The 24,599-nt window shown below is 43.4% G+C and overlaps 1 protein-coding gene across 9 annotated transcripts in view; it reads right to left on the bottom strand.

Annotated features, from left to right (window-relative positions):
• Nucleotides 1-2,732: 2,732 nt before the first annotated feature.
• SEMA5A (semaphorin 5A) overlaps nt 2,733-24,599 on the bottom strand; it is a 476,790-nt gene continuing 454,923 nt past the window's right edge. For 8 of the 9 annotated variants that reach the window (XM_055308003.1, XM_055308002.1, XM_055308007.1 and 5 more), the window contains 5 exons: nt 20,978-21,148; nt 19,335-19,490; nt 17,886-17,933; nt 12,985-13,196; nt 2,733-10,000 (listed from right to left, as the gene is read on the bottom strand). In XM_055308003.1, coding sequence (XP_055163978.1) covers nt 9,881-10,000; nt 12,985-13,196; nt 17,886-17,933; nt 19,335-19,490; nt 20,978-21,148 — 707 coding nt within the window. In that variant the 3' untranslated portion in view covers nt 2,733-9,880. The remainder of the gene's footprint in view (nt 10,001-12,984; nt 13,197-17,885; nt 17,934-19,334; nt 19,491-20,977; nt 21,149-24,599) is intronic. The other variant, XM_055308010.1, reaches the window with a different exon arrangement.

Raw genomic sequence — 24,599 nt, 5'->3', positions numbered from 1 at the left:
ACAATTAGGTGACTTCATCACTTTCTCTCAAACTTAACTTTACACTCAAAAACTCCACTCTTTCACAAAACTTAGATTCTTGGAACTTCCAGCAAGGAAGGAAACAGAGAAAGGAAGATAAAAATATGAAGAAAATCACAAAGGAGAATGGTATGTTTTGATGTGCTGGGGGAAGGGGGCCCCTGCACTCACTCTCTGAAGGGCTGTTTGGCCTCTGCTACCCAGTGACAGGACTTTCCTGGTGACTTGATGTGGCGGTCATTATCCGCTCAGGGAAGGGTGAGGCAGGGCCACCAGGGGGCACATGGCCTCAGAGGGCAAGAAGACCCTGTAAGGAGCATCTACATTAAGTAAGAAATGGGGAGCGACAGCAAATCTGAGGTAGAGGAGAGGGACAAAATTGAAGAGGAAGAGAACTGTGGCCGGGCACTCACTGAGCACTGGAATGTTACCCTCCTCCTGACTGTCTGAGGAAGGATGGCCTCTGACACCACTACTGTGATGAGCAGTTGACTTTGGGCATCCCAAATCAAGCCCACATCCATGATGATCAGGAAGTCACAATTGAGAGGAGTTTTATCTGTGCTCTACGGTGTTAACTCATTTTCAAAACATTAATAGAAACTTTTCAAACTAGAAGAGAGCATGAACAATTCTGTGTATTGTATGAGGGTCACTTTTACAAGGGTAACTTTAGGATTTTATGTCTTCTGTTACACTTTTGGTTGCTAGTCTTAAGACGTCTGCACCACCCAGGACACACACACATTTTTCGTTTATCAAATGCTGTCTTGTTTCAGTTCTGGTTCTGACTGTGATTGCAGGGGTGAGGTGAGAGCTTCAGATGCTTCCAAAGAAAATGGATGCCAACCTGGTTAATGAGAGAATAGCTTGGCAGCATTGTTTTGTTTCATTGTATAAACAAATCGTATCTACTTTAAAGACAAACCAAGTGTAATTCCAGAAAAATAATACTATTTTGGATATTATTTTAAAGACAATTTCCTTTTACATTAAATAGCTACATTTCTGCGGTCAGGACACTCAATCATTTCTGCTTCCTTCACAAGGTGGGTGCTGGGAGACACTTCAAATGGAAGTTTACATTATATATTTCAAATAGGTCCAAAAGAAGTACTTTAAGTTGTATTTCAATTTTATTTTTTTTAAGAACAAAGTAGACTCTAAAAAGAAGAGCTGGTTACATTAGCATCGTGTGAGAATGTCTAAGTAGCAGAATGGATCTCTCTAAACACAAAGATTCTGTGAAATAATCACAAGAAAATTGTGACACAACACCTACTTATTTTACTCACTTTCTAAACTGACAGCCAAACGTAGGTTCTTCACAGAATGTTTTAAAATTCTAATATTTCATAAACTAGAGATACTCAGATTCCAAACTGAATTAGTTGAGAAAGGGACCTGGGTTTTATTTAAAAGCAAAGCAGAAATCTCTCCAGGTAATGCGCAGCCAGAGCTAATAAACTCCTGGACAGTTAATGTGTTGAACTGGGGGAGAACAGAACTCCCCACGAAGCTTTAAGAAATTATTCTTCTGGGACTCTCTTCACATTAAAGGACATCCAACCTTCTAATAGGAGAGAGGTCTTTAGACTGTGCAGTCAGTCTGTGTGACCAGAGCAAAATACAGATTTTTAAAAATTTAAAAATTAGTATTTCATTTTTTGGGTTAAGAACAGTTTAATAAGAATAACATGCTTCACTATATATTTTTACTTTATTATGTTAATTTTGGCCTCCATATTAAATGGGCTTTATCAACTTCTTAGTCAATTAAAAATTATATATACATATGAAATTATACATTTTTATTCACATGTGTATATACATATGCGTATATACACAGTTGGCCCTTCAACACAAGTTTGAACTGTGCAGTCCATTTATGCATGGATTTTCATATTTTATTAATACAGGGCTGTAAATTTTCTCTTCCTCATGATATTCTTAATAACATTTGCTTTTAGCTTACTTCATTATAAGAATAAAGTAGATAATACACACAACGTAAAAAAAATCCATGTGTTAATGGACTGTTTCTGTCATTGGTAAGGCTTCCAGTCAACACTAAGCTATTAGTAAAATTTGGGGGGGGAGTTCAAAATTATATAGGGATTTTCAACTGCAGGAGTCAGTACCTGTAAACACTGCATTGTTTAGCTGTGTACTGAACAGTTGCAAAAGATAGAGCGAAAGAGGTAAGGGGATCTTGGATCTTGGATATTCCAAATGAAATGTGGCTCTCACTCTAAAGTGGTTTTCCTGGGCCAGGTATCTTTTGTGTTCATGTTAGCTGAAAGTCAGCTTTCATTCTAGAAAAACCTTGTTTTATGCAAGAAATAATGGAATATGATGTGCTGGAGAGAAGATGAATATAACTTCATGAATTAAGCATCAACAGTGCCTGATAGCAAATCCTAGTAAATTAAAACCCTGTTTGGCTTTCCTTGTCACATATATCCTTTTGCCCATGGAAACATTTCTAACACTCCTTGAGTATGTGGTAGGATCATCGTGAAGCTGCTGGGGGCAGTCTCTGGCCACCACTCCAGAGGCCTTGGGGTCTGAAGAACAAAGAGGAGCTTGCTAGGGGGTTTGGCCAGAAGGCTGTCCAGGTCTCACTCTGATGAAACTCACTCCAAGGTGCTGTCACACCCTACCACATCTGGGGCAAAGGGGCATAGAGGCAAGAAAACAATTCCGCTAAATTGTTTCCTAAATGGTAGGATTTATTTCAATGCTCACATACAATCAAATGAGACAAACTATTTACATAAAACATAAGTACAAAAAATATAATACAATTTATACTGTACATAATCAGGATTCTCTTATTTTGTCCCAAAAAATGTTGGCAGATAGAGATGGTGCAGAGGGGATGCTATGGAGGGAGATCGCGCTCTTAATGGAACTCAGGATCATTCTTCATGAATTTATTGTTTAAAAATAAAGATTAATTGGTCTGGGTTATAGAAGCTGGCAATTCACCAAGAGCAGTGAGTGAGCATGGCATTTCCCCTTCCGTAATAACAGCTCATTTTATCTTACAAATATGTTTGCTCTTCTCGGAGTTGGGACATGCAGCAGGTGTGAGTTGGTTTCTGCTGATCGGCAGGTAACCCTTGACCTTCCTCTTCTCAAATTTCCATAATTGATCCAATGCAGCAGCTCATGAGCTCCCTGCCTGGGATGCCACAGTTGGTATCTCAAACTAATTTTTCAAAGCAATGGATCTGTCAGGTGTCGTTAAACAATATTCTTGGGTATAGACCTGGACAGCTCTCAAGTGAGCATTTAAGACCAATGAATTGATGAACAGAAAGCATAAAAGGGAAGACTACCGGAAAGTCGCATTACACATTTCTAACAACAAGGTTTCAAGTGAAACCTTGAAACCAAATTTAAGGACTGAAAAAGAGTGCACCCAATGGCCCAGTGAAGTAAGTTCTGGCAATCCATGAGGATTCCAATAGGGCAACTGGCACTCCATTTCCTCATTCAAGGAAGGGAAAGGCAATGCTACCTCATCTAAGAAGCCCCACTATGATTAATACATACTGTCTTTTAATAATTAATTTTAAGGTCAGTAACTTGCTGCAGGTTTACTAAGGGCTGAAGTTGGCTTTGGAGAAGGTTCAGTGAAAAAATGAAACAATCCCAAATAAGTTTATTTTGTGTCACAAAACAGCAACAGCAAATTAACACAGAAAGAAGCATTTAACATTTTATAAGATTTTCCAAAGTCACGTCAAGGGGTGCAGCACACAAGCTTTGTTACCCACTTTTGAAGAATCCTACAATGGACCAAGTTAGTGCATTTTCTTTGCAGATGGTATAGAGTTTCAGCGGGGAATGCAGATGCTCACATTGAAGCTTCATCCTGTGCTTTCTTTCAAAGTACAGAAGTTCAACTTTGATTTTGGCCAACAGTCATGCTATACGAAAAAACACCCTTAGTGGAGAAAATACTGTTAACTTTCTTAACCTAAATTAAGTTTGACAATTTTGTGTAGTTGTGAAACAATTTTGACATTGACTCAAAAACAAAAACAAAAAGCCCACAAAGTTCTAGGTGGTTCTCATTCCATTCTGTATCTGCATTCAGCTGTCAGCAGCCTGATTTTCCTGAATCTCTCAACTTGCCTGAAGGACAGTAACAAAAACTCTACCTTCTAGAGGCAGGGCATCATCCCGTGACAGACTAACACTGTTACTAAGGTGTTTTGTGGACGATGTAAAAGTAAAGTGATGTCACTTTCTGGAAGGCAATAACCCGAATTCTGAACACCTGTCTGCACCTGTTCTGATGCCACACGCCCTCCCTGGTAGGGGGCAGACACCACATCTGTGATGTGTTCCTTGGCCGTTTTCTATTCCTGAGTTCAAAGAGACATAGAAGAATGATTTTCTTCAAAGTGTAGCCAATCAATCCTCTGCTTCGCACTGGAACCACTAATATCCAGAGGAGATGATAAATCACCATCTTAAACAAGGCACTGGCAACTTTTTATAGGAAATGAAACTGTGCACTAGCAGAGGACGGCTAACAATGCTCTCTTCTTAGCAACATGATAGTACAGTTTGGCTTTTTCAGAATCCAGATTTTGCTCCCAGCTTATATTTATCGCACATTTGAACCAGTCTGAACTACCTTTTGAACTACCATTCACCCTCCATTTGGACTATTTGGCATTAAGGTGCCATGAAGCTGAAAAAGAACAGGATCATGTTCCAACTGCTGGGCTCAGACATCTTACTCAATATAAAGAGACGGAGTGGATGGTATTGCCTGTCCAAAATTTGGTTTAAGAAGTGCCACAGCGTAATTTTCCATCTCTACTCTGTTCCTTCCAGGTTTTAAAAATATCCTTAGCTATTTACCCTCCTCATGTCAATACAATAAAACCTGTTTGCCTGAACAAAAATCAATTCTGACTCTGGTCATGGGTAATCAGCTTGATTGCTTTCAATGGCAGAACCAGTATGATCTTTTGCAAATACTATAAGGCAGCTTACACTAGGAACTATACACACTGGGTCAGGCTCTGCATTCAGTTTTGACGATGCTCTAAGTCTCCTGTGCAGTGTAAGCTATGTTTTCAAGAGAGAACAATCTCCCTTCCTGATGCTTTTGTAAAATGTACCAATATTTTGATAATGTGACATATGATAGATGAAAAAACCTTGATCCATCTGTTCCTCAAAATAGGTATAACACATCTTTAATATAAGTCCATAAAAAAAGGAATATAGAATAGTCATCATAGAAATCCCTGCCAATAATCCAACATTGCATCTTGTTAATTATTTTTCAGTTTCTGAAGGGAAAAGCAAGGATTCTAGCAACTTATTTCCCTGTGTTTTACCAGGTTAGCAAAACAGATAAAATGAATACTTTGTCAGTATATGTAGAATTACAAAGAGCCTTTAAATCAATTATTATTAATGACCTCAGTAGGGAAGAACAGCAGAGATAAATTCCACAATGGTTTCTGGTTTCCAAATCTTTTATCTTACATGGCGACGTGCTGTGCAATAACTGGCATTCTTTTTTGTGCATTTCTCTGGTCAAAGTGACTGTAACTTTATCTTCTCCCATTTCATACCCATCGTCCAGAGAAGCAAGGTGTTCAGAATGGCTTTCTGTTTTCTGATAACAGATCATCCTAGGTACTCAAATTTGCAATGGTGTGTCAACATATGATCACCACGTGACAAGAGTTGCTGTGACATAATGGAAGCAGTAGTAGGGATGTATTGGGCATGGCAACGCAATCTGTGAATTCCACTTTGTATCATCTTAAAAAGAATAGCAGAGAGTTTGCATGAGTTGATTTATGGTTTCCATTCTAATTCCCACCTTCACAAACATGGATTGTTGGAGGCTTAGGGACAGTCGGACAGTCCTGCTCTGTGGAGAATGGCTGCTTTAAGGCAGAAGCATTCCCTGTACCCGCCACTGGTACCTCTCCTCCCTGGATGGGTGCCCCAGAGCCATCCTGTGAGGCAGAAATGCTAAATGCAATGGAGCTGCCCCATTTGCTACACACCAGAAAACCCCAACGGAGTGTAAAGGACATCCTGCCGAAGGTGGTTTCACAGTGCTGGGGACATGTTCATGATTTACTCTGGAAATAAGTAAATATCATAAAGAAGCATAAAGCTATTTGTGAATTCCGACACTATCAAGACTGTATCTTCAGTGCGCATTAAGGGGGAGTTTATGCAGCGATCAGCTGAGTGCTGACCTGATACACTTACACCTCCCCGAGCCCTGCTCACACGCAGGAGTCCCGCAGGCAGCCCGGGGACACGGGACCCCCCCTGGGCCTCTGTCCCTCATTGGAAGCGGGTCCGACCACGAGTTCTCCGCAGGCCTCCGGGGGACGCACCCACGCTGGGCTCGGAGTCCCACGGCTCTCACCCACCTGCAGAGCTGTAAGGCCACCGCCGGGCCACCTCCTGCCCTTGGACGGTGGGTCCCGGACGGTCCCGTCCCCCGCCCCCCGGGACCCGCCCCACGCTCAGCTGGGAGCCGCCGGGTCCCCACGTTCCCAGCCCCCTCTTCCCACCGTCGCTTCTCCTCTCCTTGGCATCACTCGGCGAGTCCCTGGGCGAGTCCCTGGGCCCGGACCCGGGTCCCCCGCCCCCGAGCCCCCGAGCCCCGGGGCGCCCCTTCCCGGGCCGGGCGAGCTGGGCCTGCGCGCGGGAAGCGCAGGGTCCGGTGGGCGCGGGGCTTCGCGAGGCTTCGCGGGGGCCCAGCTCGTCCCGAGTCCCAGCCCCGTCCTCAGGGTGACAGCCGGGCTCCTCCGGCCGCTGGCCCACAGCGCTCCTTGGGGACTGGGGGGGGGGGTGGACGGGACCCTGAGCAGCCCTGCCCCTGGGACTCCCTCCCAGAGTGTGAGTGTGAGCCCAGAGCCAGGTTCCTCGGGAAAACCGGGCCAGCTGCCACCCTATCCAGAAACAGCCCTCCAGATTAAACCGTGACTATTGTCATTTGATGTTAGGTTCAGAGAGGGTGCTGCTTGTACTAGGGAGGAGGGAGGAAGGAAGGAAGGAGGGAAGGAAGGAGAGAAGGAAGGAAGGAGGGAAGGAGGGAAGGAAGGAGAGAGGGAAGGAGGGAAGGAGGGAAGGAAGGAAGGAAGGAAGGAAGGAAGGAAGGAAGGAAGTAAGAAAAAAATAGACAGAATAAGTCATTTAGAAATTTAAAATCTGACCCAGAGAAATAGCAAAGCCCGCAGCCTCCAGGGAGCTACTTTCGGGAGGAGATGCCAGCGAGGTGGTAGGCACCCCTGCGAAAGCCCACCTGGGGCTCAAGAAACAACCAGAGGCATGGAGGGGAGGCACGCCCATGAGCAATAGCCACACAATGATGGAAAAGCAAAAGTTACTCCATAGCTCGTTAGAATATAGTTAAAATTACTCTAAACAAATTGAAATTCTGTGAAATGAGAATGTGAGAGAGACATACAGACAGAAAGAGAAGCCAGTGCAATTATCCTCTGAGTAGAGAGGCAGGGAACAAAAATGAGAGCATTTCTTTGCCGTGCTAAGTTCCTGGAGTATGTGACTCTGTGGGGAGGATGGGCACTGTCCCCAGTCACCACAGGGCACCGACTGAGGTCCAGCGTGGATAGCATTTAGAAAACATTTCTAATCAGGTCCAGGGATGCTTTCTCAAAATATTAGTATTCTCTTTCCTAAGGGAAATAAAATGACCGTTTAAGCTTAGAAAACACTGTAGAGAGGGATCCAAAAACAACTGTGATGTGCTTTGTGGTAGGGACATTTTTCTTAAACGAAGGTGATGACACTAGTTGAAGCATCCAGTGCAAATCCAGCTGGGGGACAATGAGGAAACCATCTGGCTGAATTTCATCTCCTGAGTCCAGACTTCAGCTGTGTGTGTCCAGACCAAGCAGTACCCCCACAGCAGACCAGCCACGCAGGAGAGAGGCAACATGAACTCCCTGCTGGAAACACCCAGAACACCATTCAGTTGCAATCTATCAGACCTCCTGGAGACCAACTGCCATTTAAGCTTGACTTTTTGTAGAGTCGCTTCTGAAAATTTGGGTGCATGAGAACACTTTCAATACAGCAATACTCATGACTCAACATGGGATTTTTTTCCCCCAACACTTTCTGAAATTGTTTCTTTACATTGGATAGGCCACAAACACGTGTGCTGATAAGTCTGCGTTCCTCAATGCCCGTGCTGTGTATTTCCACAAATCTGAAGGTTCACTGTGCAATAAGAATGTTTCACCATCCACACAGGTCTTTATTGCAATGCCCAAGGGCATCGATGAACAGTTTCAATCTGGTTCTGACTTTCAAACATTATTCAACCAGCTGCCATGTATTATTTATCAGCTGTTTATGAGTAATTCATCCTGCTGTTTTTCCTTTGTGGGGACCTCTATGAATAGTATTATAACACTCTGAAATGCTTAGCAGTGTCAGTGCTCAGAACCACAGGGATCACTGAAAACCTTACGTCCCTGCTTTCTCCAGGTACATCTTGAAATGCTCTTGCCTCCATGCAGGAGAAGAGGGAGGGGTGGAGGGGAGGGCAGCATTGAGATAGAAACACAAGGCACCAGAACCAAACGTCTCCTCCTTGCCTGACCTGGAGGCAGCAAATGACAGCTGGGTACTCGGGGAGCACTTCAATATGTACAGCGATGGGCTGCAGAAAGCCAGCCTTACGCATCAGTAATGCTCTGGGAAGTGGCTGACTGCTATACATGAGTTCTATCGGGAGATAGAAAATAAAAAGTTGCTTTCCTTAAATGTCATTTCTTTCAATCCTTTCTGTACCATAGGAAATAAAAAAGTTGGTTCCATTTTATACTTCAAAGTATTTTTAATATTTAATACTTTTCCTCATTGGTGTCATGAATCTTCACGATTTTTCCTTGCAGGGACATTAGACAGGGCATATGTCCAATGGTGAATAAGTAGTGGTTTTATAGATGTCTCTTCAGGATGTTACTATGGACCGGACAGGTGGGTTTCCGGGCCTACCACAGGGCGAGGAGCTCCCTGGAATGCTGTGAAGTCCAGAAGTGAGAATACGGCTAGCCTTGCAGCATCGTGCAGAACACTGGACCCTTCGTTATGTCTGCGCCTCTGGTCTTCACGCTCACCTCCACCAGGGATAACACAGTAACTGCATCAAGACCAGGGGTCAAGAGTGTGTCACACCTCATACCATCACCTCTGCAGACACAAGCCAGGATGATTTCCTGCCTTTGCTCAGGCGAGAACCATTCCAAGTCCAAACACGCAAGTTGCTTTCAAGGATTCCACGGACTTACCCAGGTTGGGAAGATGGGAGATCCATGGTGAATAACTATACAGCCACATTCATATCCTTCATTTTATCAAATACTATGGACCTAACACTCCTTGTGGAGGGAGGGAGATTCTTAGTTGAAGTGTCTGTTTTCTTGAATTAGAACATCATGAAGATTTATGCTCAAAAGCAGGAAGACATTCCTATTTCTAAAGACTCCTTTCCCATGTGGGTGGCACATATATTAAAAAGCTCAAGAAAACAACTGACTTGTTAGAAAAATGGACTGGACACAATAAAAACAAAACAAAACAAAACTTCACGCCATGGCTCATTCAACAATGATCAAGCATTTAGACCAGATTTTCAAGACATCATATTTAGATTTTTGTTGCTTTTAAAGATGTCTGTTTTTGGCAGCAATGGGACACTCGTGGCTTGAAATGCACTTGAAATGTATCCAAACTTCATCTCTGAAGCCTTGGAAACATGGGTAGTCATGGAGCAGGGCTTGAGGAGGTGGGGGATTACAAGGAGCCAAAAATATAACAGCTATTAGTACTCATCGTAATTATTGAGATCTGTAAAGTAGGCGTTAGAATAGGTCTTCCCACTGAGATGCGGGTTGAAGTATTTGTTTCTTTCCTCTAGGATCAAGTTGTTTTTGTTAAATGCCTGTAAAAAGTAAAATTAAAAAAAAAAAGATTTAAGAAGACTCCATAAGTAGCATTTTGGAAAGAGAACATAATGAGGGGACGATTATATTGAATCTGAACTCCCTTCTGAGGCTCCATTGTTCAAAATGTGATTCCTCACCTACTGGCTTCCTCGCCTTATTTGCCTTACTGAGGAACTGCCTCATGACCAGAATGAGGGTGGCAATCTTTGATAAATAGATCTTGAGAAATCTAAATCTTCAACAAACCTAAAACTCACTAGTGATTTCAAATCAACAGTCTCTTTGAATGTTATGTAACAGTAAAATTTAAGCAGCCTTCTGAATATCATGGACAGGTACATTGATAAGAGATTTTGAAGGAGCTTATTTAAGTAAATGCATGCAATTTAAAACGGCTTGATTTCTTTTCATTTTTTACACTGTTAGCAGGTGAGCTTGTGATGAGAAAACAGCCATTCTCAGGTGCCACCTGGGCATTTTTCAGCCTGACAAGCCTGCTCAGACCCACAGAGTCTGCACATTTACATAAGGACCTGAGCTTCAGGTTTCCACCCTAAGTTCCTGTTTTGCTTTTCCTGCAGCACCTGTTAAAATAACCACTTACAGGGGCACCTGGGTGGCTCAGTTGTCCAAATCTTGATTTGGGCTCAGGTCATGATCTCAGGGTCCTGGGAAGGACTCAGCGTGGAGTATCCTTGAGATCCCCTCTCTCCTTCCCCTCCCCCTACTTGAGTACTAAATAAATAAATAAATAAATAAATAAATAAATAAATAAATAAATAAATAAAATCTTTGAGAAAATTAAAAAATAAAATAAGCACTTAGAGCTGAGCCCACAAAACGTAAGTGATGTCTGCCTCAACCACCTTTTAAGTAACAGGTGCCTGCCCCGCTCTCTCTGTCTCCTGCTCACTGCTGACCAGGCCCAGAGGACTGCCCTTCCCCGGCCTCACTGGCATGTGTAAGTAATAAACCTTGGGACTTGACTTTCTTCAAGTGAGTGTACTGAAATTGCACCTTGAGTCAAAACAACCCCAGGGCCTCCCCTTCCCCAGAGGGGGAGCTCAGGTGCTCAGGGAGCTTCCTGCTGATCCCGTGTAGCTTGTATCTTCTTCTTCAGCCAGCCACAATATGCATATTCTTAATTTAACACACCAGCTATGGGCCCCCCAAAAGGCTACTCTAGCCACTTCTGACACAGACACCCATCCTTATTAAGTCATTAAAGCCACCTATGCTTTCAAAAACCTAGTTTACTATGCCAAGTGGAGGGTAAATACTAAAAGGGCTGCTAAAGGATGTAGGATGGTCAGCAGAGGCCAACTATCCAGGACTGGTCTGCGGAAGGTATCAGAAGAAAGTTCCAGAAGGATCATTAGAGATTAGGCAGCAGTCAGTGCCCTCAAAGCCCTCTGCCCTCCGAGCAGTTAAATTTCTTATTATCTTGAGTGGCTCTTGGATCTTAAGTGGGACCAGAAGACCAGTCAAATTATCTTGAGACATTTGAAGTAAGAACCAAGTTGATTGGTTGGAATCACATTTCAAGGAGCCCCATTCTTGGGATCTAAAGGCTTGTTCTTGTTCATAAAAGGAGCTCATGTTCCTCCTTATACTCCAGAAGCTCAGTTCTGACAAGGTGTGAGGGGTGTGTTATTAGTGAACAGTACTTCATTCCTTGGCCCTAGCATTGATTAGCATAAGGTACTCATGGGTTCTGGATCCTGGTGGAAGCAAGGCCCATGGGTAAAAGTCAACTGGCTCTGTTTCTGTCCAAGTGGTGGAGAAGGAGGCCTCGTGGTAGGGAGAAACAAGAGAGGACACTGTGGCTCCCAGGACTCAAGACCTCCCAACCACTTGAACTTGTAAGAGTTGAAAATGTTCCACGTTCCCACATGGGAAAGAAATCAAATTTCAAAGGAAACCATCATGGCAGAGAGAGCATCAAAATGCTCCCTGAGAATGTTAAGGAGAACCATCAATTTAAGAGGAATGTCAAAATGATAATATCCTTCATTCACGTGGGTGGTCGGGCACATTGGGTGAAGCAGATGATGGCCCTAGATGTCCTTCCAGCTACACCCCTGACTCCTGTGTGTTATCCCATTTAAACCTCACAACAGAGAGATGATGGTACATATTGCTCTACCCATTTTAAAGATGAAGAAACTGAGGTTCAAAGAATTAACTAACTTGCATTTTAAACCCTGATGCACAACGCCTCAAATAAAAACCACATTTATTTTGCCAGGCACTACTCAAGGCATTTAGTGTAGCTGTTTCATTTGTTTCTCATGATCTCCCATTTACTGAGGAGAAAACAGGCTCAGTGAGTGTAACTAGCTTTACGTTTACCCAGCTGGTGACTCATGGACGCGGGTCTTCCTGGTCCAGAGCTGATGCCCTTTCTACTCCTTCTTCCTCAGAATGAGGAGACTGGCCATCAACTCTCTACTTCTGGGTCAGGCACTGAATTAATCACCCATTGGGAAAATTTAGCAGAACACTTCACCCCACACCAGTCACACACCATGCAAAGCTGAAGAAATTTCATTACGCAAACAAATTATTTTAAGATAGTTTTTATAATAACATAACAATTTTTCTCAGGATGAACCTGGATATCAGACTACCCCACCCTGGTCCTCATTACCACTGTCAGATGGGTACAGGGCCTCAGCCCAGAGCTCCTCTCTTTGATAAGACCTCTCTTTGAACATGGGAGGCACAGTGGAAGCAGAGCTGGACATTGGCCAATGACTCAATATTTTCCAGTACTTTATTCATTGCTGTTTCTGAGTCCTATTTGTAACCTACTTCCCAATGTGAGGCACCATTTTTTTTGCAGGCAAAGCAAACAAGGCAGCTCATCATAAGGGCCACCCATTGCCTTGTTCTCCAGTCTGTCACTTCAGCCACTACCCCTAAGCTTTGCCAACAGCCCCTAGGGCCCTTCTTTCACATCTGTCTGCCAACTCCTTACCTTGATAGCTTCCACCGAGTCATACTTGTCCAGTTTGTTGATGTGGTTAGTTATGCTGGTGTTGAGAGGGGCAGGAGCAACAGGGTGGATGACGGTGGCATCATGGGACTGCTGCTGGTACCGTTGGCAGTAGGTGTAGACAAGCAGTGTAAGGAGGCAGCCTAGAATGGAGCTGCTCAGCCCCACAGCAAGCATGTGGAACAGATTGAACTCTGGGAAGACAGCATCAAAAGTGACGGTACTTTGGAAAAGAACACACTACTCAACAGCTCAAAGCACTTGCGTAAAAAGAGAAAGACAACATAGAGGCCCATGACCTTCCTCTGAAATGTCATCCTCCACAGGGAGCACAGCTTATTTTAAGTTAATGTTCTTACAGACTACAATCCGTCTTTTGGAGATCACCTTAATATACTAGAAGCATTTTTTTTCATTAAAGGATTGTACAAGTCTGCTCATCTGTTTCACATGCAGCATGATCTCTGGTCTATGGGGTTCCTAGAGAACATTTTTTCCATGCTTCTTAACAGGTAGAGCATCCCAGCCAATAGCCTGGCTGTGTCCCATGAAAAAAGTGAGAATGCATTAACTACTTCCAGTTAATTGCTCAAAATTACTGTGTTTTGGAGACCTTATAAAGACAATGGTTTACACCAAAGAAATAAAAGAATTATATCAAAGGAATAAAATATGATCTTTTAATGGTGATGAAATGACCCTCTTTTACATATTTTTTCTATTAAATAGCATCTTTGAGTTATTTTCCTTGAGTTTTGAATACAAGTTGTTGAAAAAATAAGCAGATGTGGATTTATGTCTCTAATATGGTATTGGCTTGAGAGACATCAAGGTAACATAATGAAGAACTTTGTAATGTCTGAGCAAATAACCACACAGGAAAATAGATGTTCATCATGTGTTGGTAAAATACCGTACAATGAAAGTTTCCAGCCTTTCAGGGAATAAAGACAACATCTGGGCAATGCCGAAGTAGAACATGACCTTATTTTTTCTATGCTGGGCTGGCGCCATGTGGCTACCCTGTCCCCTGTGGGTATTGGCCTCTGGCACCTGTGCCAGGACCCATCCTGAGGACCAGCTTTCCCCCATCGTGTCCCCTCAAGGCACCACCAGGGGGCGCAGTCACCCACACTCTTCCTGGATGTGTCTGTCCATCCTGCATCCAATCTGTCCATCCTGCATCCAAACAGAACCATTGGAAATGCCTGCTAGGCACACTACAGATCTCAGGCGAATCCCAGAGCCACAGAGAGAGGCTCCCAGGCTCTCAGGGTGAGAAGCCTTGGAAGTTTGTTCCTTGCACCCAAGCCTTGGGGTGTCTGCCCCTCAACTACCCTGGCCCCTGCCTGGATCCACAGCAGAGGTGGGGTACCCTCACTGTCCCCACACCCTGACGTCTCCCTCTAGGCCATGACCCTTTGCTGCTCACAGATGCTGCATTCCTGGAACCCCTGAGGGCTCAAACTGCCTCCCCAGGTGAGCGAGAGCAGCATGCAGAGGCTGGGTTCTCTGTAAACTGCAACCCACTCACTCCCACCCTGTTCCTTTTTTTTTTTTTTTTTTTACAATAGTCATACAGAGAGAGAGAGAGGCAGAGACACAGGCAGAGGGAGAAGCAGGCTCCATGCACCGGGAGCCCGACGTGGGATTCGATCCTGGGTCTCCAGGATCGCGCCCTGGGCCAAAGGCAGGCGCCAAACCGCTGCGCCACCCAGGGATGCCCCCACCCCATTCCTAACACAGGAGTCCAATGTCTGCAGCACCAGGCCCTGGATAATACAGGTGGATGTTACTAGAATATTCCACAAGTATCACCTGCTTCCCCATATCCACCTGGTTTTCACTTCTTGGTTTTTTGGTCAAGCAGTTCATGAATCTCCAGCCTGTCCTGATTTTGTCTGAAGCTCTAGAGCTGGACGGCCCCCCACCTGGGCTGGCTGGTCAAAGCATCCGGGGGGCATCCCACCAGCAGCCACCGGAAGGAAGTGTCTACTGTAACACTGAAGCTGTAATCCAGGTAAACAAGAGCAGATTTCATACGTGTTGTCATTGTTTTATACTTTAGCAGTTTTGAGTCCCAGGGTCAATGCCATCTACCGATAAAAGGACTTCCTGCTGCACTGATAACATTTTATTATAAGTATGAAAGATGTGTGATGCTCTCCATATGCAGATACTTTGTCATTAGTCCAATGAATCACGCCTGCAGGTGCCCGGGGAAGGCCGAGGCCAGCTGACATCTTTATGAGGATTATATAGTCTTTGTGTCTCATGAAACTAAAAATAGCTAAATAGAAAAATTTCAAAAGGCCGACACTTTTCTGCATAGGGAAAAACAGTGCCTATTAAATCTCTTTTGAATCTGCTTGGTGTGACTCTTTGCTTCGAATATGTTTTTCTGTTGTTTTTGGTCAGTAAAGCTGAAATAGAAACCAACTACCCTGTTGGCTCAACTGGATGATTTCCTGTAAAAAAAGTGATTGATTTCTCTTCAAATGGGGGGAAAAAAAAAGACGTCTGTGTTGTCTCCCTAAACATCCCATTTAGGGATGTTGTATCCCTAAACATTTGCTAGGTGATTCTTTTTACCCATCAGCCCTACAATAGATCCATGTGACCTCTGACTTGCCTAACCTGGTGTGTCAATGATCTAAAAAAATCAGTTCGGAATATTACAGTTAGTAGTATCTCTGTGATTTAATCAACAGCACATCAACACTTGGTTTGTAGTTGGGTAGCCAATTAGCCTGTTTGACTCAGACACACGGAAGCAGCAGTTTAGGATGGGAATGGACTTTGAACCCTGCTCTCCGAGGTGCTTAAGGCCCTTGAAAGTCTCCTATATCCTAACCCAGAGACAGCTGGCTAGGGAAAATGGTTTTTAAATCTCTGGCAGACCTGGAGGTCAACTCTGCAGAGACATCAGCTGGCTGACCCCAAGTTCTGTCTTGGCCTCACATAGGACAGGAGGTGCTCCTTAAGAGCTCTGCTTCACTTCTGATCTGGGCTTCCTGTGAGGGCAGCAGGTGTCCCCAGCCCCTGAGTGTCATCCAAAACTGTCACCTGACCAGGGCTGCTGTGGCTCCAGCCCCCGAGACACCATCCTCTCAGATACCCACTGCCAGGATCCTTTTCCTGTGGTTCTCTGGCCTTGAAGCTCACACTCGGATCCTACAGCCTGGACTCAAACTCTGGCTCTGTTGCTCTCAACCTGTGTGAACTCTGGCCAGTAGCCTCATCTCTGACTCTCACCGTCCTTAATGTAGATGACAGTGCATGGCTGCTCTCCCTTTTCTACAATTTGTGAAACCCAAACTTCTGGAAATGGATTTTTCATCACTCACCTGGCAGCAAAGCCTGACCTGACCTGACCCTTTTCCTGCAGAACTAACTAGAACTGCAGAAGCATTAGCATCTTCACTTTGTCCACACTTCACAAAGCATCATTAAAGAGACTGGTTACAGAATGTGGACCTGGACACTGCAGAGTGTTACATAATAGACATCCTATGCCCCATATTACCCCTCTGAAATCTGAAAAATGCTGAATTCTAAAACTCTTCCATATCTCCAAAGGTTTTACATTAAGGAACTGTGGGCTGCAGTACCTACACATAAGCTCTTTGTGAGGATCAAATAGGATACTTCTTGCAATTTAATACAGTGGCATATAGTGACTGATCTAAAAATATTAAAGGACACTTAGAGCTATGATTATGGGAACTTGTATATATTCATCTTCCAGCTGGATCCCAAGTTATCTAGTGCCAGTCTGTGAACTCCTGGGACCAATGTAGGTCAGACAACAGACACTGCATTTTTCAGGCACTGGGGTCTTTTATGAGATGACTGCTAGTTCCAGAAGGACTGTGGCTATTGTGTCCCGTGGTAAACTCAGTGTCCCTCACAGAGCTCATGGAGGGGGTGCTCAGCAAAGATTATTAAGTGAACAGATCAACAACTAACTAAACAGACAGAATGCAACAGACAGTGGACTCTTAATTAATGTAGTTAAAAACAGTAAGTACATTCCTAAAACACACCCACAAAGTTCCAGATTCTGTTCGAACATAAACAAAGACCAGAGCCTATGGCTGAGCTGCTGGGAATCCCCTGGTGGCATGGATTATGGCAGGAATGGGTATTTTTAGGTCACCAGCCGAATGTATAAATATGTGGTCTTGGTGTGGATATTGGCTCTGATTACCAAGGGTGGGCAGAGGATGGGCTTTGACCAATGGACAGTTAGCCCCTCCTGCCCAGACAAGTAAACACAGACATAATGTCCAAATTTAGCATGAACTGGAACCAGAGAATGTAATTTTTGTCATCCAGGTTTGCAGAAAGTTTCAACAACACCTCTAGAGATGTAGGTATAATCTCATGCCTCATTACAATTTTGTCATTCCAGCCTGGAAGTCTGAGGCTGGCTGCCATGTATTTGCACTATATGTATAAAAAAAAAATGCTTGAGTTTTACTCATGAGAAATTTAACTACAGCTAATATCAAGATCACTCGTTCACAAAGCTTATTATCATCCACCAAAATCACCTGAAAAGCTTATTAAACCACAAAGTGCTGGGCCCCCCTCAGAAAGGTTCTGATTCTACAGATTGAAGCAGGACCTGAGAATCTGTATTCCTATCAGCACTCACGGGGATGCTGATGATGCTTAGTCTAGGTACCACACCTGAGAACCACTGATCCAGCTGTCAAATACTGACTTTTTGCATTTGTACTACCAAAGTTTAAGGTGTTTGGATCAAGAGTTTCTCCATTCTGTTTTTCTTGGGCCAAACATCATATGACACATACGGGGAAAGAAATGATCAGAAAATACCAGAAATCAATTAAAAATTAGTTAAAAAGAGAACTTACCCCCACACCTTTTCTCTTCTACACTACTGGATCTCGCCACAGATACTTCTGGAAAAAGAATTAAATCATGATGTGTAAAGGGTGTTGGAAAGAAAGACCACATCAATGATTCACTTACAGAACGTCTAATGATTTCAAGTTTTATGGGAGTCAAAATTCAAAGCCCAATAAATTGTTTAAAAAATTGTATGTTTCTTTGTTTTAACCAACCTGAGATGTATTTGGCCAAGGTTATCTGGATTGGGAAGGGGTGAGATTCATTATCACAGAAAGAAAACGTGATGGTCCTTTGGGTTGAAACCAGGGCACAATTTCAAAATAAGGCCAGAGTATGTGCTGATTTTCTGTTACCTATATATTATGCCAGCTGTGGACCCCAAAGAGTTGGTGTTGGTGTCCCTGTCTCTGATCAAAGCCAGCATCGTCAAATTCTCTGCACAGGGGGACCAACCCACCAGAGCTTGAAGGAAACTGCCATAACTCTTTGCCATGACACACATTAAATACCCAAGTAAAATGCCAAAAAAAAAACCAAAAAACAAACAAACAAACAAAAAAAAAAACAAAACAGATCCTGGAAATGTTTTAACCCACAAGTGTCAAACACCATTTCAGGAGATTGGAGACATTATTCTTTCCTGTACTGCTTTGTCAGTGGGTAACAAGAGAGTGTGCAATATGTCTATGGTCAATAAGGAAAACATCACAATAAACAGCATTTCTATACCATACACAATGGAGGCGCCTTATAAGACTAAAGCTAATAATTTTCTCTGAAATACAGTTACCATTTACAAAAGTGGAAGAAAACAAGGCAAATTATCTATTATTGCCTTGTAAGAGGCTGGTCTCTGCTTTGGTCTATAGCATAGTCCTAACCCACACTGGACATATACAAATGATTTGTAAGTACCTAACACCATGCCTACAGTGAACATGTGACAGATGACTTGCTATGATCAATAACTGACCATCAATTTCACATGGAAAAGCCAATAGCCAAAGAGCCAGCCAGTCTCTTCTCCAAGATGAGAGCCATGGTAGGTTTCCATCTTCCCAAGTATATCAAGGTTGCATGAAGAACTGGCCTTTTTAGTCTGTACAAACACATGCACACAGCACTGCAAAAGCATTTAACCTAATGTTAAAATAACAAAATAATCTATTTTGATTTTTTGAGCAAAATCGTCACACCATGTTATAGTCAGTAAATTGTAGAAGGCATCGTGTTAAAAAAAAACTTAAAATCCATGGTGTAAATTCAAGCCTCAACCCACAGTTATCTGTAAATCTACTGACTAATTACCTTGAAACCACAGAGTTGATAGAATCATCTCTGTTTCACCAAACAAGACCTCGAAGAACAGATAAAACTCCCATGTGTGAATCATTTCCTTTCTAAATGATGGAAATGATTTTGTTCACACTGATAAGGCTCTCTGCCCTTACCTGGGACGAAATTGGAATCGAAAACACAAGGGCGGCTCTCTGTGGTGTTTCCAGAACACTGACTGCCCACAGGGAACAGAAGAATGCATTGGCGGGCACGGACCTGGACCCCAGACACGGCACATTCAGACCAGTCTGACCACTCTGACCAGCTCTCTGCAGTGACCAGAAGAGGGGAGATGCAACAACAAAGCCACTGCGATCACACACATTACTTTAAGTTTTCATATTACATTTTTAATGGGTCTATGTATAAATACAATGAATGCGCCTCCTCTGAGCACTCAGATAAATTATATAGGGCATGAATAAAAGAGCTTGTAGACCTTTGGTAAAAATTAATGTACTTAAAATACATTTTCTAAAACCCATGTTATTTTAATGTTTTAAAGTAACTACTAGACACTAAATAAGCTAATTCATGAGGTCCAGCTGTGCAGAGACGGTCATGGTGAGGGGAAAGAAATCTTCACGGTAGACACCATTTCCCACAGGGCTGTGCTCCTCTGTAAGAGCAGCCCTTAACTGCTTTCTTGCAAAAATTCCTACAGGTCTTAGAGCTTGGGCAAGAGAAATGACGGTGCATGAATGAGAAAGCCCTGGTTGCTGAGAGGGGTTTCCAGCTACTACAAATACGTTCCCTTCTGTTACAAAAACAATTCTGCAGAGTCAATATACTGAAGTCAGGCTGTACTTGCAGAATTTATTTCATCCCATGTTTACTATTGCCTATGTGCCTAAGATCATTGCACGACTCTTGGGTTAAGGTCCAAAGCTGAGTGATATAAGGTCATTTCACCCTGAAGTGGAAAATTTGCTAGCATTTGTTAAATACACGCAGGCTTATGGATGTGTAAAAAGAGAACAATACTCATGTTTTAAGTAAGGAGGTTAAAAAATGTGCTCTCAGCATTATTAGGAAATATTATTAAACAAATCAAAAAGATATTTTTGCATGCAGTTTGCTTTTTTTCTTCTTTTTAAATTTCAGCATCATCTTTGCAGTACAGGGAAAATTCAGAAATCAAACTTGTGCCTTGATTCAATGTAAAGAGGTTTCATTTTTTTCTGTAAAAATGGGTAAAGCACCAGCTTTGGGGATGACTGTATCTGGTTTCTAGGCACTTTTCAATACAGAGGGAAGCTTCCAGAAAGATTTGCAGGAGCAAGTTAGAAAATAAAAAGTATGACTATTTCAAAGTCAAAGTTAGACTCAGAAGAGGGTGTCTGACTTTCATTCCAACTGGCCTCCATGTCTCTGGACAAGACGGGTTATTGGATGGGGAGGCTGTTGCAGCGTATCCCCTGGGCACCTGTGCTAGCCAGCCTTGAGGCTTAGATTCCCCCAAACCCTTGGACCTGAGCTCCCCACCCTTGATTTTCAGATTCCATTACCAGGTTAAACCTTTTAATAATGTCTTGTTAGAACCAGTTTCTGTTAACTAGTTGTGAAACCATGGCATGGTGAGAACTCTTCTATAGTAGAACAATGTGGTCTGAAGTCACTTGGTGGAAAACAGTGCGGGACTGAGGTGTTCCCTTCTTTCAGTATTTGCTCTTATGAGCTATCATCAATTTCACGGTTTCTAAATCAAGGTTGGGAAGGGGTGAGTTTACCGCAGTCGTGCGGTCAGGCTGCTTACCCGGGCAGGGCTCCGTGTTGCAGAGTGCCTCCTCCGTGTGAAGCCCCAGGCAGATGTCTCCTCCGTAGGCTGGGGCTGGGTTTGTGCATGAGCGGGTCCTCATGTAGTGTCCACCGCCACATGTCGCTGAGCATTTTGACCAGGGAGACCAGCAAGACCACATGCCATCCACTGGGAAGGGACACAAATTCACATCACTTCTGAAAGTCCAAATCTGAGCAATCCGATGTGGCTGCAGATGGGATGTGCCTTGCAGAAGGGCATCTGTGCACACCCCTGACTGCTCACGGGGCTGTCTGTGGTCTTCCTCCTGGGGAGGAAACCAGTTTTGCGCATTTCTCCCTATGCTTTCTCAGTTCCTTTTATTTATTCTTTCAGGAAATATTTCTAAACATACAATATGTAAGCATGAAGAGAGCCAAGGGGTGCTATGTATGTAATACAGAATCCCAGTCCCCGGGAAGGACCACAAGCTGTGCTCCGTAGTCATTCAGGTGAAGGCCAGCTACTTCTCCCCTTTGCTAAGCACACAGTCTACCTGGGGTCAAGGAAAAGCAGCTGCAGTCACAGGCTTCCTTTCCAACTGGGTTATGCTGTGCTCCACAACGGGGGGATAGAGAAAAGCTAATGGGTCCCAGGAGGAACTGTGAGGGGTACTCCAGAGCTGCAGGCCTCAAACAACCAAACTGAGCATGAACCATGTGGACTCAGTGGTGTGCTTACAGGGGAGCCATACGTGAGGAACCCCAGTATTCACAGCCAGACTTCAGGATGATTATGGAGGTGAGTCCTACCATGTGGACATGAGGCATAACTGGTTCCAGGGCCACTGGTAACCCAGAGCATGTCCCTGTTTGCTTCAGCCCAGGCTCCTGACCCTTGTGCATAGACCTCCTGAGTGCTGGAATCGGCAGCCCGCCTCAATCTGGGACCAAGGTGCTGGTCCTGCATTAGCTGATGTTGCTAAAACTGGCACCTCACCCTGGCTTCGGTCTCCAATACTGTCCCATCCGACCTGCTATTTATCTAATTCCTGAACAGTGCTCCCTCTTGCTAGCCAGCTCCATTTTTTTTTCTTTTTTTTTTGTAGAGGCCTAGAACAAAGCTGCAGGACTTTGTCAACCTGGCATTAGATTCATCAGTGGGCAAAAGCAGGCATCACCACAGCCAGCTAAATTAAAAGGCTAATGAGAGACTTACTATAACCATATGTACATAGTTTATTTTCTCTGTATCCTACATAGAAAGAAAACAGAATGGGGCACCTGGGTGGTTCAGTTGGCTGAGCATCTGACCTTGTTTCAGTTTATGACCTCAGGATCCAGGGATTGAGAACCTCATGGGGCTCCATGCTCAGTGGGCAGTCTGCTTGTCTCTCTGTCCACCCCCTGTTCATACTCTCTTTCACAAATAAATAAAATCTTTTAAAAAACAGAAGCAATCATGAGAAGCAATGCTAAAGTTGTTCAGGATGCAAGGTTGTTTTGACTACAATCACATCGTTTGTATTTTAATACGTCCACCATGATTTAACACATCTTTATGGAGTAATATTTTTCTTTAGATACAGGCATAGGTAAAAAGAAAGTATTTTTGAGAAACATGAGCAGGAATTTCATTTTTAGGATATTTGTATCTGCAAAAAAGTAGAAACAAAACAGAAATCAAACATTTAAACCTAATTTTAAAGTGAGTTTGTGACCTAATTGGGAACTTCATGATTGAAAAGTTCACACATTACCCCTAATAGGCAATGAGATAGACTAGGAAGAAAGGGGGAACCAGGCACGTATCTGTCACTGGATGAAGTACTAGTAAAAGGAGGCAGAACTGTCAAGTTTCAAAAATCTCCTCCCACATCTCTTCTTACTGGAGGGATGCTTGCTGGCAGTGTTTCTCTGTAACCTGCACTGAAGTTTGGTCTGTAGCACATATGCTTGCACACCCTAAAGGAAGGTGCCCACAAGACATAGTGCCTTAGAATAACAGGTATCAAAGAGCCTGGGTGTCTGAATGTACACAAGATAGTCTGGAGCTCATCAAGGTCTAGTGCCTCATCTAGATGGTGCTGGAACCCAACTTAGAACCAACCATGTGACTGGAGGATTCTCACTTTTGTATCTCATGATAGATTTGTTGGCCAGTGGCCAATAGGGGCATGAAACAATGCTCAACATCACTAATTACCAGGGAAATGCAATTCAAAACCACAGTAAGACATCATCTCACACCTGCCAGGAAGGAGATTCTAAAAAGAAAAGCGATAGAACAATAGATAATAATGTTGGTGAGGAATTGGAGAAACCAGAATCCCAGCACATGGTTGGCGCAAATGCAAACTGGTGTAGCCACTAGGGAAAACAGTATGGTGGTTCCTCAAAAAATTCAAAAAGGAACTACTGTATGATCCAGCAATCCCACTTCTGTGTATAGACAGCTGAAAAAATTGAAATCAAGATCTCAAAAAGATATCTGCACTCCCATGCCCATTGCAGGATTATTCACAAAAGCCACCATATGTTACTGTACGACACTGTGTCTCTAGATAACAGTACTGTCTTGTGCACTTAAAGATTTATTAACAGGGGTGCCTGGGTGGCTCAGTCTCTTGAGCATCTGGCTTTTCGTTTTGGCTCAGGTTATGATCTCAAGGTCGTGAGATCGAGCCCCGTGTTGGGCTCTGTGTTCAGCGGGGTGTCTGCTTGAGATTCTCTATCCTTCCCTCTGTTCCCCCACTCCCACTGCTCTCTTAGTTGCTCTGTCACTCAAGTAAATAAATAAATCATTTAAAAAAATAAACATTTGTTAACAGGGTGGCTCTCACGTTGAATATTCTTACTACAATAAAAAATGTTAAAAAAATTTAAAAACAAACCAAAGATAAGATGTTTTCATTCATAATCACTTTCTTTTTTTTATAAATTTATTTTTTATTGGTGTTCAATTTGCCAACATATAGAATAACACCCAGTTCTCATCCCATCAAGTGCCCAACTCAGTGACCGTCACCCAGTCACCCCCACCCCCCACCCACCTCCCCTTCCAGCACCCTAGTTCGTTTCCCAGAGTTAGGAGTCTCTCATGTTATGTCTCCCTTTCTGATATTTCCCACTCATTTTTCTCCTTTCCCCTTCATTCCCTTTCACTATTTTTTATTTTCCCCAAATGAATGAGACCATATAATGTTTGTCCTTCTCCGATTGACTTATTTCACTCAGCATAATACCCTCCAGTTCCATCCACGTCGAAGCAAATGGTGGGTATTTGTCGTTTCTAATGGCTGAGTAATATTCCATTGTGTACATAGACCCCATCTTTATCCATTCATCTTTCGATGGACACCGAGGCTCCTTCCACAGTTTGGCTATTGTGGACATTGCTGCTAGAAACATCGGGGTGCAGGTGTCCCGGGGTTTCATTGCATCTGTATCTTTGGGGTAAATCCCCAGCAGTGCAATTGCTGGGTCGTAGGGAAGATCTATTTTTAACTCTTTGAGGAACCTCCCCACAGTTTTCCAGAGTGGCTGCACCAGTTCACATTCCCAGCAACAGTGTAAGAGGGTTCCCCTTTCTCCACATCCTCTCCAACATTTGTGGTTTCCTGCCTTGTTAATGTTCCCCA

The sequence above is a fragment of the Nyctereutes procyonoides genome, unplaced genomic scaffold (assembly GCF_905146905.1).
Source record: "Nyctereutes procyonoides isolate TBG_1078 unplaced genomic scaffold, NYPRO_anot_genome, whole genome shotgun sequence".
Classification (NCBI taxonomy): Eukaryota; Metazoa; Chordata; class Mammalia; order Carnivora; family Canidae; genus Nyctereutes; species Nyctereutes procyonoides.
The sequence above is the reverse complement of the archived record's forward strand: the minus strand, read 5'-3'. Positions and strand labels throughout refer to the sequence as shown.